The sequence below is a fragment of the Anolis carolinensis genome, chromosome 5, assembly GCF_035594765.1.
Source record: "Anolis carolinensis isolate JA03-04 chromosome 5, rAnoCar3.1.pri, whole genome shotgun sequence".
Taxonomy (NCBI): Eukaryota; Metazoa; Chordata; class Lepidosauria; order Squamata; family Dactyloidae; genus Anolis; species Anolis carolinensis.
Window position 1 is genome coordinate 169,955,199 of NC_085845.1, and position 15,807 is coordinate 169,971,005.

General features: G+C 39.5%; 1 protein-coding gene across 2 annotated transcripts; it reads right to left on the reverse strand.

Moving 5' to 3' along the window:
* Positions 1 to 271: 271 nt before the first annotated feature.
* On the reverse strand, positions 272 to 14,096 carry LOC134299607 (meiosis inhibitor protein 1-like). 2 transcript variants are annotated; one of them, XM_062982889.1, is made up of 5 exons: positions 13,706 to 14,096; positions 8,425 to 8,548; positions 6,394 to 6,444; positions 1,913 to 1,986; positions 279 to 395 (listed from the first exon to the last, which is right to left on the reverse strand). In XM_062982889.1, the coding sequence occupies exons 1-5, from the start codon at positions 13,853 to 13,855 to the stop codon at positions 279 to 281; spliced, it is 516 nt and encodes a 171-aa protein (XP_062838959.1). In that variant the 5' UTR covers positions 13,856 to 14,096. The 2 variants fall into 2 exon arrangements, with proteins under 2 accessions (XP_062838958.1, XP_062838959.1); XM_062982888.1 differs by having other exon boundaries at positions 272 to 1,986; positions 13,706 to 14,094.
* Positions 14,097 to 15,807: the final 1,711 nt, after the last annotated feature.

Sequence of the window (15,807 nt, forward strand, 5' to 3'; positions counted from 1 at the left end):
GCTAAATGAATTATTAATGTTGCAAAAAGAGACTATTGGTAAATTAGTCTTTTAACATGTTTTTACTCGAAAGTTAAATAATTATTTCTGCATTTACAATTACAAAAAAACCCTAAAAACAAAGGTGCAGTTGATCTTTTGAAGTTTCCAAGAATGCAACTTAAATTGTTTTAGTCACCTTGTTTTCTGATACATTACTAAAGCTGCATCATAAAAAAGAGTTGCCTCTCATTTCGGAGGAGCTCTTAATATCATCACTGTACAGTCATGATTCACTTTTAATACTTACTGTGTTCAATCACCAATACATCAGCAAAACTTGGAATGGCATCTGCCAACTTTCCAAGAAGAATAAATATAGGTAAACTACCTCTTACAGTGGTTATCTTGAATAACTGGGAGAAAGGTGGAGTAAAAAAGCAAATAACCAATAGTAAATAGTTTTAAATGTAGCAAATAATTCAAGAGACTGACATTTGAATAAAATCATCACACTTGGTTCTTTGTTTCCCTGAACCTCTAAACTGGGTGTCCTTTATATCTTCTGCTTCTGTGCTTCTAAATATGTTATGACTTTTTAGGCGATCCATTGTAGTTCGAAGATGATGGTCCTCCATTTCTGTGGGTGTTTAATGTGTGGAGATCGGTGCACGGCCGGTCAACACACAGTCTTCACAGATTGAGGTCCCAGCAGTGGTGTGATTAACACAACAAGAGTGGCTTCTCAGTCTGTTGCAACCTTCTTCCGCCTTCACAGCCGTTGTAACATGTACCATGTTATCCTCCGCCTGCCCCACCGTAGAGGTATTTGGGTCTTCGGATTGTTCTTGGTCTAGATCCTCCCCTGTGGCCACTCCTGGGTGTGTGACTCCCATGGTTGTGCCCACAGGTTCACTGCAACACACAAGCCCCCTCACTATGTCAAGGTGACAATCCATCGAGGGGGCTTGCGTTATGAATATATGTTCATGAAATATGTTATGAAACGGCCTATTCACATATGCATATGCAACTTTCTTGACCAGGATACGTATTCTGCAAACAAAAACGTTTTACTACTTACTAAAACATCTTATATATGGAACAAATCTCACACAAATGAGTAACATAAAATAAAAATAAATGTCATTACTGGGAGAAAATGTTGTAGAGCAGTCAGTGACGTCATTCAATGCCAAATGTATTATTTCAAATTTGCTTACGAGAAGCTGGATCTTGTTCTCTAGGATTCTTGCTTTTATTCATCTAACAGATTAAAATAAACCAAGTTTCCATAAAATCGTTCATGTCTATTTCTTTTCCTAAATTTCAAACTCTGTATTAATTTCCTTATAAGAATCATGTCCCATACCTTCACATATTATTCAGACATGCCCAGTGAGCTGCCAGCTTTCTACGGGTGTACTATAATTTGGTTGCTAACAGCAAAAAAAATGATGTGTTTATGTTGTGTGTGGATAATTGAGTCTGAGAAAACATTGAGGAAGGCAAGATCTGGGAACTGTTATATATTTTAAATTGTGATCACATATATTTTTGAAGCACCTTTCTTTAAAATACTATAACCACTGAGCAAATTCCTTACACATGGAAACAGGTATTTGTGTAAACTGTATAAAAACTGTATCTTATTGCCACTAATTTATTTTATCACCCATTTTACCATATTGTGACAATATAGGATGAGAGTCTGAGAAGGAAAATTGAACTGCATCTTTTAGTTAATTTCAGTTATACCACATTACCACTAAGACAACTAGCCACACAGAAAAGAACCCTCCAGTATAGTACAAACAATTTGGAAATGACGTAAAAATACTCTTCCACCTTCTTGCCTTGATTCAACATTACATCCCAGATTCCTTCGCTTCAAGTGAGAGTACATAGAAGGAATTGGGGATAAGTTACTTACCTTTTTCTGGCATTCATCTAGTAAATAGTGCAAGTAGCGATCCAACTTCAGTTCTACTACCAATATCACCAACACTGAGCATATGGAAAAAAATATTCATTTTATTTATATGCTGCTTTTTTCCTGGACTGAGTTTAATCTTCATACATTTTTCATATACTTCAGTATGTTTAACCATAATTACAGTTCGCATTATTATATAGAGATTTGACACACTCATCCCCAGCCTCATTGTAATACTTCTAATTCTTAATTGCAAGCCTTTATGTGGAAGAAAAAAGAAGCAGATGCAGCCATCATATCAAAAGGCACATTTATTCTTTTTGTTCTCCTTACAAAGATTAGACATAATTTTATACATATTTATACATATTAGCTTAACAACGATATACCATATTTCATATAATATAGATGGAGGGGGGAGGGAGATGAAGCAAAGAATTTTAAAAACCGACTTGGTTAAATCAAAAACACAGCCATGAATTATGCTGTCAACAAACCTCTCCCTGAATCTTCTTTCAACACTTTGATCAAGGCAAAAATGCTTTTCCCAGATGTGTCTGGATGATTTGTCACCTATTATAAGCTCTCCATGTACTCAAGCAGGAAATTTTTTAAAACTGTCATTCAGAAACCATATATTAACTATTCTGGTGCTCTCGTGATACCTGCTTTACTTTCTCAGTACCAACTGAGATTTGTTTTTTGGCTCATAATCATTGCCTAATGATCTTATTCCATCTGTTCCACTGAAAAATAAGCTCATGGAAATACAGTGAGTACTGTTTGATTTTGTTAAGAAGAGTGCAGATGGCTGATATGATGTTGACAAATCAATGTATTGGTAAGAAATCCAGAGGATTTCACATGTTACTTGAATAATTCAATTTTCATTGATTTAAGTTTGCATTAGATACCACTGTATTAATGGAATTTTCGCATAGCTCGGTTTAAAAAACTGGCCGTGCTCTTTTCAGTTCTTCCAATCATTTTGAGCACAGACCTTAACATCCAATCTCCTATCAATCTGCAAAATGTCTTCCTGATATTAAAAATCAGAGAAGTATTTGAAAAGGCAGATGGAGATAATTCCACACAACTGCAGAAAACCACATTGGAGGGAGACTTACATGGAAGGCAATGTAATTCTGCAATAAATTATGTAGATATTATTCCAATGTTGAATCATTTGAGGAATGCAACACAGAATGGGAAGAAAAGACTGACAGAATGCCTTTGCACAGTTTTAGTTTGGCACTAGTTTTGCGCCTGTACATACTCTGAGAATAGCAAACTAGTGGCCATTTTTGTCTTGTAGGGTGTACAGTGCAGTTCACTAAATCAAGTTTATTTTGATTGCTTTTTGCTCAAAGCTGAGGCATCTAGGCATATGTTTGCATATATCTGATCATCTAATTTCTCTTGGATTTCATTTGGAAGAAGACCAGAAGAATGGTTAGGAAGATAGCATACTTTATAGAACATTTTCTGATATGTGGTTTAGGCTGGCAGCAATGGTAGCCTGGGGAAAGATATACAAGAAGCTTGAGTCACTGAGGTTGGATCTACACTGCTCTGTATCACAGGATCTGACCCCAGATTATCTGCTTTGAACTGGATTATAAGAGTCTAATACTACCAGATAATCTGGGATCATATCCTAGGATTTGGGCAGTGTAGATCCAGCCCAAGATAAAGTACTGCTCTGTGGTGAATCTGTCCAACGATTGATGGGTGTGGCTGTTCTTTGTGTATTTTAAACAGGGAAGATGGTTGAGAGAATTCTAATCCAAGAAAGAGTAGAAGAATTGAAAGCATGCACAGATGAGACAAGCAGTTTAGTCTGCCTTGCTTTTCTATTGACAAACTTTGCTTCTATTGATAATGTTATTGACCCTTTAAAAGACATTTAACAGAATTCTGGAGAAAAGAGGAAAAGATAGATCTAGAACAATTTTTGTATTTGGTTTTGCAATAACTGTGGTAGGATTTGTTAAACTTCTGCCAAGCTGCAGGCAGAAGATTTACTCAATGTACAGTAGTTGGATTTTGTTTAAATCTTCAAATGGAATGTAACACCAGCAGACACTGCAAATCTATACAGGTACTGCATTCTATCACATTTGTAGTACACCCTCAAAATGTTCTTCCATTCTCTGCCTCATCTTTATATGTTGTTTAGATATTTGTTGCCCCTCCCACCTAAATAAAGTGTCAAAAACCACACTATGAACTACTTACATGAACAACGATTCTATGAATATGAATTAATGCATTTAAAATTGGAGCAAAAATTATAGCTGATTTGTCCTAGACTGATTTGAAAGATCATACCACTATTTTATATTGTCTCTTTTCAAGCTAAATCTACAATGATACATTAACTTCTTGACCTGTTTTCTGAATTTTAAATCTTAAATACCATAGATTCTAAAACAACATATTTGCCCCAGAGCCCTAATATATTTTAATCCACAATAGGCTAACAGGTTACTTACTGCTAGAGGTTTTGTATTTCCCTTTGTGATTTAAGTAAACAGAAGTTACAGGAGAATACATACACACCAAAAATATGCAAAAAGACATTATTGCTTCCAAACCACAAGTTGTTAATTGACAGATCTTTTTCTTTATTAACAGAATCTTAACGGAAATTAAGAAATAACTTTCTAGCATTTGCTTGTCCACATTTAAGAGAAGGACCGGGCATTAGGTAAAACAGAAATTTAAATCTACTTGATTTTATCTCTGGTGACTTCTTGATTCTGCCTCTGATGGCCCTGCTCTATTTATCATCAGATTTGTGTACATGAATGACAACTATTATTCTGAAGATACTGGTTTGTACCCACTGAATCTGAGTTGAGCAGAATCGCAATACTATTATTCAAAAGACACTGCAGTTTCACAATTGCAAGAAATGAATTGTACTAATGTTACTAATTGTGGGATCTCTTACGCCCCTTCCATACAGCTGTATAAAATCCTCATGGAACTGGATTATATGGTAGTGTGGACTCAGATAATCCAGTTCAAAATAGATATTGCAGATTTTCTGCCATGAAAACCAAGATTATGGCAACCGGACTGACTGATAACTGGCAAATAGAGGGAGAAAACGTGGAGGCAGTGACAGACTTTATATTTCTAGGCACGAAGATCACTGCAGATGCAGACTGCAGCCAGGAAATCAGAAGACATTTACTTCTTGGGAGGAGAGCAATGGCCAACCTCGATAAAATAGTGAAGAGCAGAGACATCACACTGGCAACGAATGTCCGCATAGTTAAAGCAATGGTATTCCCCATAGTAACCTATGGATGCGAGAGCTGGACCATAAGGAAGGCTGAGCGAAGGAAGACTGATGTTTTTGAACTGTGGTGTTCGAGGAAAATTCTGAAAGTCCCTTGGACCGCAAGAAGATCCAATCAGTCCATACTCCAGGAAATAATGCCCGGCTGTTCACTGAAGGGAAGGATATTAGAGGCAAAGATGAAGTACTTTGGCCACATCATGAGGAGACAGGAAAGCTTGGAGAAGATCATGATGCTGGGGAAAATGGAAGGAAAAAGGAAGAGAGGCCGACCAAGGGCAAGATGGATGGATGGTATCCTTGAAGTGACTGGCTTGACTTTGAAGGAACTGGGGGCAGCGACAGCCAACAGGAAGCGTGGGCTGGTCCATGAGATTAGGAAGAGTCGGAAGTGATTGAACGAATAAACTACAACTTTGGCTGGAAGGGCTCTTACTAAACCCTATCTATCCATGTTAATGTTAATTCCCAAACATGAGATTTGTGGCTCCTTTGGTATGTTCAATGTATTGATGTTTTGTCACACACACTAAAATGTATGTTTACTATTCCCACTGTAATTGAAGTTTCATTTACCATAGCTATTGTCTTGGAAATATTTTATCTTAAAATACGTTTACCTTCGTAATGCATAAAACCACAACAAAGTTACCTTCCACACAAAACAATTGTAAGTAAGGACCACTGGATTAAATCCAATAATAATGCCAACAGCAGATCAGATGAGGTCTTATGTAAGTGGTGACTAACAAACCCCACTCATTTCAAAGGGTTCACTCTAGTTGAGGCTAGATTAGTATTTAGCCCACTGTTTAATACAGGGAGGGGCAACCTGTGATCTGGCCCTTCAAATACTGTAGATACCACCAGCCTGTTAGCCTTGCTAATTGTGAATGATGACGAGAACTGCTTTTCAACAATATTTTGAATGGTTCAAGTTGCTCTTAATGGAACTTGCTCCACTAAATAAAAGCTTCTGCAAATTTAACCACAGAATACACAACTGATTGCCCACTCACTAAAAGAAATTCTAAGATTCCACCTTGTACTTAAAAGTTAAAAAAGCAATGCTTTTGGGTTGGAAAGATTAGCCGTTTACATCACTTTTTAAATGTATTATGTAATGTTTTTGACACAAAATAAATAAATAAATAAACCTTGTACTTACCTTCAATTGATAAATCCAGAGCACTACTATTTTCCATAGTTTGCAAGAGCTCTGTAAAATAAATTCACAGATAAGAGACTCGTGGTCTTGGAAAACAACAGTCACAACAATGTTGCTGTTCTCAGAAACAAAGCCATAAAGAAAGATGTAAGGATTTGATGCTATCAATGCATAATAAATGCATATAAAAGCAGGACATATATCACTTCAAGCATTCAGAGCATTTGAATACATTAATAATCTTATAGCACCCCCTAAAAATTGGCAGAGATTGAGAAGATGGTATTTCCCATAAATGGGAAAGAGGCGCAATTCACTCATTTATGGGTTATTTTATGCATGCCAAACAATGAGACAGGAGACCAAGTTCTTACATTGTGACTTTTGAGACACCATCCCTTCCTAGCCAATTTAATTATAAAGTCCTGACCTGACAGACCTATATAATACATCTTAGAAAAACAGATTAAAAACTTTTTTTTCTGAAGGGGATAGATTGCTCCTCCTGCCTCCCCAGAATGCCATAGTGGTTTAAGCATTGGACTGTGACTGTGGAGAGAAGAGTTCAAATCCCGATCTTGGGCTAGTTAGTCTTTCAGCTTTAGAGGAAAACAAAAGGAAAAACTCTTAACAAAACCTGGCAATAAAGCCCTGTGATGAAATCACCTTAGTGTCACCATAAATGGGAAATAATTCCAAACATACCATAATTCTCATTCTGTGGATCAAGAGGAACAATCTATTAACTCGTGGGACTGACATTTGAGGTACAGGCAGTCCCCAAGATAGATAGATAGCTTTGGATAACATAGGGAAGGGTTAACACCCTGTGGTTTTTGTTTTGCTGTCTGTGCTTCTTTTCAGAAGATTTCTCCCCACCTTCTGTCCCTGTAACATTTTTTTTTTAAATTGGCTTGTTGTGGAAGCAAGGATTGGTGATAAAGCTTCAGCGGAAACATCTTTTCCCCATGATAACTCTTCCTGGAGTGAATTTTCTTCCTCAGGGGTAGATTTCCCTTACTTCTTGTTGTCTCATCCCTGTTCTTAACTATGAGTTGTATGTAAGTCAGGGACTGTATCGAGGACTGTCTGTGTTTAGCTTTTCTTCTTCCAGATAACAACTGCCAGGAGCCAATTAAATTTGGAACCATAAAACACAGAGATATTAACTATCATTTCTCTAAGTCACAGTAAAAAAAAATCAGCCTACTACAATTTAGTGTAATGGCTTGAGCGTTCGACTATGACTCTAGAGACTAGGGTTCAAATCTCTACTGAGTAACCCTGGGCAAGTCACATTCTCTCAGTCTTAGGAAGGCAAAGGAAAGCTCCCTCTGAACAAATCAAGCCAATAAAACCTCATGATAGGTTCACCTTAGGGTTGCCTCACTTCAGAAACACCTAGAAAACACATAACAATACCACATTTCGACTCTTTCGCTGATAAGAGTCAAACATCTCATCACAGCCGATAGTAGAACTGTACCTCAAAAAACTAATTCCACTGCCACTATCCCTAGCTGGCAATACAGTTGCCCAGTGCTGGTTAAATGGAGAGTCTGGGTTCATGTGCTCCCTTACTTTCTGGGCATGACAGATAAAAGATAGACTCAGAAGTGTTATATCATACAGAAGCAAACAAAACCAAAATGCAAATGTATTTTGTTAGTAATGGGATAATGCACTCCCTTAGATCATTCTCAGTCTCTATATATTTTTCCAGGCTTAAACTGCCATGCTAATGCAAAAAGGATGTAACAAGGTTACTAAAACTAATTATTTGTTTTTATGCAACTGGATATCTGTTAATGTTTGCTCATAATTTTAACAAGAAATCAAAAACCCATTTGCCAGATATGCAACTCATAAAAAGGGAAAATGTATACAAACATTTAGGCATTTTAATTTAGACCTTGTAATGCATAAACTCATCAATTACACAAAACAGACACTGCAGAATGGAAAGACATTCAGACAGGATATTAATTCTCTCTAAATCTGTGAAATTCAGTTTGTATGATTGTCCCTTACCAAACAAAGTTGCTAAGAAATGAGCGCATACTCTTTCATCTTGGGCAAACAATGGGATGACCAGTGTTGCATGCTGAAACAGAGCATCTTGAAGGCAGGAGAGCACATGCTTCTTGCGTACTTGCTAAAGGTTAGGCAAAAAAAATTGCAACTATTAATTATGAAAAGAACTAGCATGCTGTTTAAGTGTTGGACCAGCATTGAGATCAGCATTTTTACGCCTTTTTGGCCATGGGCGATCTTGGGCAAGTCATGTTCTCTCAGCTTCAGAAGTCACTGGCAAACCCCCTCTGAAGAAATCTTGCTGAGAAATCTTTAGCTTTATCTTAGGATTGCCATAAGTGAGAAATTATTTGAAGGCACACAGGAACAATGCATTAGGTAACAGAAGCAAGGCTTAAATTCTCATATAAACCTATATACTCGTACATATATTTTTCAAACACTTCTTGGTTTCTTTTTGGAAACAAGCACAATACATAAAACTGCCCATGGCATCATTATATACCATGTCATAACAAAATAGTGTCCATTACATAAAATGGCAAAATCTAGGCTTGATTTTGAGATTTAAAAAAATATTTTCGAGCTGTGAATGATTAGATCTGTGGATACAGAAGGGCTGGCTCCGATCTCTAAAACATTTTTCATAACCCAATTTACATGTATAGTGTTCCCTCATGGGAGTTAGGTTCCAGGACCACCCACAATAAGTGAAAATCCGTGAAGTAGGGACGCTATATATTTATACATTATTTTAGTAGTTATACACTATTTTAAATCTTTATCAACCAATCATGTGTTGATAAATCGCCTCCTTCTCCTCCCGTTGCCACTTGGGCTCCTTTTCTCTCCTTTTGGCTTCTCCTTCCTCCCTTCCTTAGGCTGTAAATTGTAATTTTTTATGATTTATAATAGTCTTTTAGAGTTTATTGAAAAACCACAAAACAGCGAATCTGCAAAAAGTGAACCGCGAAGTAGTGAGGGAACGCTGTACAACACTGTTTCACAATATACAGTAGACTCTCAGTTAACCAGAACTCAGGCAAAAGGGAAAAAAAACTTAAAAAAACAAAATCAGTTTTTAGTGGAAATGTAAATTTGTGTTTATTTGTCTCTATTTCATTAAGTCACGACAGAGTTTGATATAGTATGGGATATAGCATTAGTTAGGCCTGTTTAATCGTAATCCTCAAGCAACCAGAAACTATATTTATCTAGCATCTACCAATCCCCATGGATGCAATAAGGCCCCTTCTCCACATTATCGGCTTTAAACTGAATTATCTAAGGGCCCCTCTACACTGCCCTATAAAATCCACATTATCTGCTTTGAATTGGATTATATGGCAGTGTCGGCTCAGATAATCCAAAGCAGATAATGTGGATTTTACAGGGCAGTGTAAGAAGGGACCCTCAGGCCCCTATAAACAGCTCTATAAAATTCACATTGAACTTGATTATTTGGCAGTGTGGACTCGATAACCTAGGGTCCTTCCAGACAGCTATATTACCCAGAAAATCAAGGCACAAAATCCCACAATATCTGCTTTGAACTGGGTAATGCGAGTCCACACTGCCATATATTCCAGTTCAAAGCAGATAATGTGAATTATCTGCCTTGATAGTCTGGGTTATATAGCTGTGTCAAAGGACCCTGTGTCTACACTGCCATATAATCCAGTTCAAAGCAGATAATCTGGATTTTACGTGGCAGTGTAGAAAGGGCCTGAGGCTAACATTCTAGACTAATTTACCTTTTGAAACTTCTAATGTGCATGCCATCTGATAAAAACCTGTTGTGATTACTGTTACAATACTTTGAATAATGGGCTTTTGCCTGTACACTCTACACATATACTGTTGTTTTCATTGCTTGTGCTTTTTATATATAGTTCCTGCTTTTATCAAAGTTTATTGTATTCTAGCTACAATATTGTAGCATAGTCTTGTTACTGGAGGTGGTCCATGAGGGTCACACTATGAATTGTTTAAAGTAAACACAGACCTGATGAACCTTACCCTCACTGTTCTGACATGTTCAGTAGACTCTCGGGGCCCTTCCACACAACCACCCAGAATATCAAGGCAGAAAATTCACAACATCTGCTTTGAACTGAGTTATTTGAGCCCACACTGCCATATAATCAAATTCAATGTTGATTTTATACAGCTGTGTGGAAGGGGGCTCAGACAACTAGAACTCAAGTAACTTTCAAAAAAGTAAAAGAAAGAATACTTTATTGCATGCTGTATTTACACAATTGTGTTTATAATACTGTACAGTAAAATTGTGTTACATTATGTCATCTTTATTTGTCTTAGTTTGTTTTTAATTGTATTTCAGTATTAAAATCAAGTCAATACAAAGTTTATAGCATGGTATAGTATGGGGTATAGCATTAGTTAACCTATTTTTAATATAGTTTATGGTAAATACAGAAAGGGGTATATCGCATTAAATAGGCCTATTTTTAATATGAAATCGCTACAGTGCAGGCAGTCCCCAAGTTACAAACAAGATAAGTCGCATAGGTTATTCTTAAGTTGAACAGATACAAATTTTAAGTGTAACCCCAGCCAAAATATGTATATTTTTAGCTTTGGATAACATAGGGAAGGGTCAATGCCACTGTGGTGTTTGTTTTGCTGTCTGTGCCGGTTCAGATTTCACCTCTTTCTGTCCCTGTGATAATTGGATTTGGAAAAATCTGGCTTGTTGTGAAAATAAGGATTGGTGATAAAGCCTCTGTGGAGACATTTTTCTCTCAGGACAACTCTTCCAGTAGATTTCTCTCATTTCTTGTTGTCTCACCTGTTCTTAATTGTGTCATTTGCACGTCAGATGTCAGTAACTTGGGGACAGCCTGTACATAGTTATGGTTAGTATGGGGTATGGTAACAGCGCTCCATGCAGTCATGCCGGCCACATGACCTTAGAGGTGTCTATGGACGCCAGCTCTTCAGCTTAGAAACGGGGATGAGCACACACACACACACCCCCGCAGTCAGACACAACTAAACAAATGTCAAGAGGAAACCTTTACCTTTGTAGTATTAGTTAAGCCTATTTTTAATATGAAGTCAATACAGAGTTTATTGTAAGTATAGGATAGTCTTCTCAGTGGTGGCCCCTCAGCTGTGGAACTCCCTTCCTAGTGAAATCAGATCATTTCCCTCCCTCCGTCCTTTAGAAAGAAAGTTAAAACTTGGCTATGGAACCAAGCATTTGGACAGTAGTACAGGGCAACGAGCAGCTATGAAGGGAATGGAATGTGATTTGAACAGCTTCTGGATTATGATTTCGGGTCCATGTGCAATGTTCAACAGCATATTTAATGTATTTATAAGCTATTGTTATGATTTTAATGCATAATGTATTAGTATGTTTTATGTTTAATGTGCCATTCAATATTGCCAATTTGGAGGCCGCTCTGAGTCCCTGTCCAGGAGTGAGATAGAGTGAGATAAAAATGTGGTAATTAAAAAAAAACAGGCCTATTTTTAATATGAAGTCAATAAAGAGTTTATGGTAAGTATAGTATGAGGTATAGGAGGCATAGGTAAGCTTTGGCTCTCTGGGTGTTTTGGACTTCAACTCCCACAATTCCTAACAGCCAGTAGACTGGTAGTTAAGCCTATATGTAATAGTAACTCTCAGGTGACCAGAAATTATCTGGATCTACCAATCCCTCGGGGTGCCAGTTGACTAAGGGCCCTTCTACACAGCCATATAACCCAGAATATCAAGGCAGATAACCCACAATATCAGCTTTGAACTGGGTTATCTGAGTCCACACTACCATATAATCCAGTTCAGTGTGGACTTTATACAGCTGTGTGGAAGAGGCCTGAGTCTACTGTAGCTGCTTTTACCAAATTTCCTGGTATTTTAGCTACAATATTGCTGCACTGGAGGTATTATATGGCAGTGTGGACTCAGATAATCCACATTTAAGAGAAGGCTTGAGGGTTAGGTAAAACAGAAATTTAAATCTACTTGATTTTATCTCTGGTGACTTCTTGATTCTGCCTCTGGTAGCCCTGCTCTATATCCCATCAGATTTGTCAACATAAGCCATAACTATTATTCTACAGGTACTGGTTTGTACCTACTGAATCCGAGTTGAGCAGAATCACAATACTATTATTCAATAGACACTTCCGTTTCACAGTTGCAAGAAATGAATTGTACTAATGTATTGTCGAAGTCTTTCATGGCCAGAATCACTGGGTTGCTGAGTATTTCTGGCGGTATGGCCATGTTCTAGAAGCTTTCCCTCCTGACGTTTCCGCCCACAACTCTGGCAGGCATCCTCAGAGGTTGTGGAGTTCACAACCTCTGAGGATGCCTGACACAGATGGGGGTGAAACGTCTGGAGAGAAAGCTTCTAGAACACAGCCATACCGCCCGAAAGACTCACAGCAACCCAACTGTACCAACATTACTAATTGTGGGATCTCTTAGGGCCTTTCCACACAGCTGTATAAAATACACATAAAACAGGATTATATGGCAGTGTGGACTCAGTTAATCCAGTTCAAAACAGATATTGTGGGACTTGCTGCCATTATAAAAGGTAAAGGTTTCCCCTGATGTTAAGTCTAGTCATGTCCGATTCTAGAGATTGGTGCTCATCTAACATTTCTAAGCCGAAGAATCAGCGTTGTCCATAGACACTTCCAAGGTCATGTGGCCGGCATGACTGCATGGAGTGCCGTTACCTTCCCGCCGGAGTGGTACCTATTGATCTACTCACATTTACATGTTTTTGAACTGCTAGGTTGGCAGGAGCTGGGGCTAACAGCGGGCACTCATTCCGCTCCCGGGATTTGAACCTGGCACCTTTCGGTCAGCAAGTTCAGCAGCTCAGCGCTTTAACACACTGTGCCATCAGGGGCCCCTATATTCTGCCATTATATTCTAGGTTATATGGCTGTGTGGAAGGACCCTGAGTCTACTGTAGCTCTTTTTACCAAATTTCCTGATATTTTAGCTATAAATATTTAGGGTTTTGCACTGGAGAAGGTCCATGGAGGCGACTCCAACTCTGGAGGCGCCTTTGCTTAAACTTAAACGATCGTCTTCCTCTTCGCTCTGAAATCTATTTGCTCTGAAGAAACAGGTTTGAGGGGAGCCCCGCTGGCACACTGCTCCCCGCCTCACACTCGGGCGGCGGGCAAGAAGGCGAAGTGACAAGGGAGGGAAGTGCGGCCTGAGGTAATGACTGAGCCGCGCAGAGTGACGACAGGGAGCGAAGGCGCTTCCAGGGACACGCACCGAGACACCGCCTTCCTCCAGCGTCTCCAGGGCGCAGGCCAAGCACAGCGGCGGCGAAGGCGAGAGCGCCACCAGCCAGCGGGAGTCGTGCCGAAGGTGGAACCGCGCGCAAACCAAAGGCTCCGCTGAGGGAGCAGCACCCGCCGCCATTTTGACCAATAATGCCTTCACCTCAGACAGGGAGCGAAAAGGGCGTCCAATTTGGCGGCATTGTTTGTGCGCATGCGCGCCGAGCCTGGGCAGAAGCACACATGCGCACTTAGCCTAGACAGAAGCACTCCCTCGTCCAATGTGTTGTGAAAGGCTTTCATGGCCGGAATCATTGGGATGCTGAGTTTTCCGGGCTGTATGGCCATGTTCCAGAAGCATTCCCTCCTGACGTTTCGCCCACATCTATGGCAGGCATCTCAGAAATTGTGAGAGCTGTTGGAAATTAGGCCAGTTGAGTTTACATATCTGTGGAAAGTCCAGATGGGAGAAAACTATTGTCTCTTGGAGGCAAGTGTGAATGTAGCAATTAATCACCTTCATTAGCATTGAATAGCCTTGCAGATTCAAGACCTGGCTGATTCCTGCCTGGGGGAATCGTTTGTTGGGAGGTGTTAGCTGGCCCTGATTCATTCCTTTTCTGGGATTCCCCTGTTTTCAGAGTGTTGTTCTTTATTTACTGTCCTGATTTTAGAATTTTTTAAATACTGGTAGCCAGATCAGCTCCCCTATGCGACCAGTGGTTCCTTTCACAGTTTACAGAAAACCTACACAAAAGGATAGATACACACACGCATAGATAGCTACATAAAAACTCCCACCATCACCCAAGAAATAAATAAATAATCAAAGCCCTGGCAGACCATTGAAAAAGAATCTGTGAACCCCACCTCTTCCAAGGGGAACTGAACCTTCTAAACTGGGCTCTACAGGCCAATCGATACTCCACCACAGACATCAGAAGAGCTGCAAGACCAAGAATAAGCCATGAGAGCAAAGACGAAGATCCACCCAGAGGAAAAGTGTTCTTGCCATACATCAAGGGAATAACTGACCGCAGAGGAAGCTGATGAAGGAACACAACCTACAAACTATTTACAGACCCACTAAGAAAATCCAACAAATGCTATGTTCAGCAAAGGACAAGAGGGATCCTCTCGTCTCTTCAGGAGTCTACTGTATACTATGCAGCTGTGGACAAGTCTACATAAGGACCACCAAACGTAGCACCCAAACATGAATCAAGGAACATGAAAGGAACTGCAGACTATAGCAGACCACTTGATGAACCAACCTGGACACAGCATATTATCTGAGAACACAGAAATGATGAACAATAGAATCATAGAGTTGGAAGAGACCTCATGGGCCATCCAGTCCAATCCCCCACCAAGAAGCAGGAAATCGTATTCAAAGCACCCCTGACAGATGGCCATCCAGCCTCTGCTTAAAAGCCTCCAAAGAAGGAGCCTCCACCACACTCCGCAGCAGAGAGTTCCACTGCTGAACAGCTCTCACAGTGAAGAAGTTCTTCCTAATGTTGAAGTGGAATCTCCTTTCCTATAGTCTAACAACCACTGTGTCAGACTACACAGAGAAGCCATAGAAATCCACAAGCATGTGGACAATTTCAACAGAAAGGAGGAAACCATGAAAATGAACAAAATCTGGCTACCAGTATTGAAGAACTCTAAAACCAGTACAATAAATAGAGAACAACACTCTGAAAACCGGAATTCCAGATAGGAAACAATCAAGGTCAGCCAACACCTTCCAACAAAGGATCCCCCCATGCAGGAAGCAGCCAGGCAAGGCTTTTCAATACTAATCAAGGTAGCCAATTGCTACATTAACACTTGCCTGAAACTGACAAGAATTCGCGCTCCCACCCTGGACTTTCCACAGATATATAAACCTCCCTTGTCTAGTTTCCAACAAACCCCACAACCACTGAGGATGCCTGCCATAGATGTGGGCGAAACGTCAGAAGAGAATGCTTCTGAAACATGGCCATACAGGTCGGAAAACTCACAGCATCCCAGTTCTCTCGTCCCTTTCTTCCCACTTGCCGTTGCAACCCTCCCGCCGCTAGGGTTCGCTGTGGAGCGACCTTG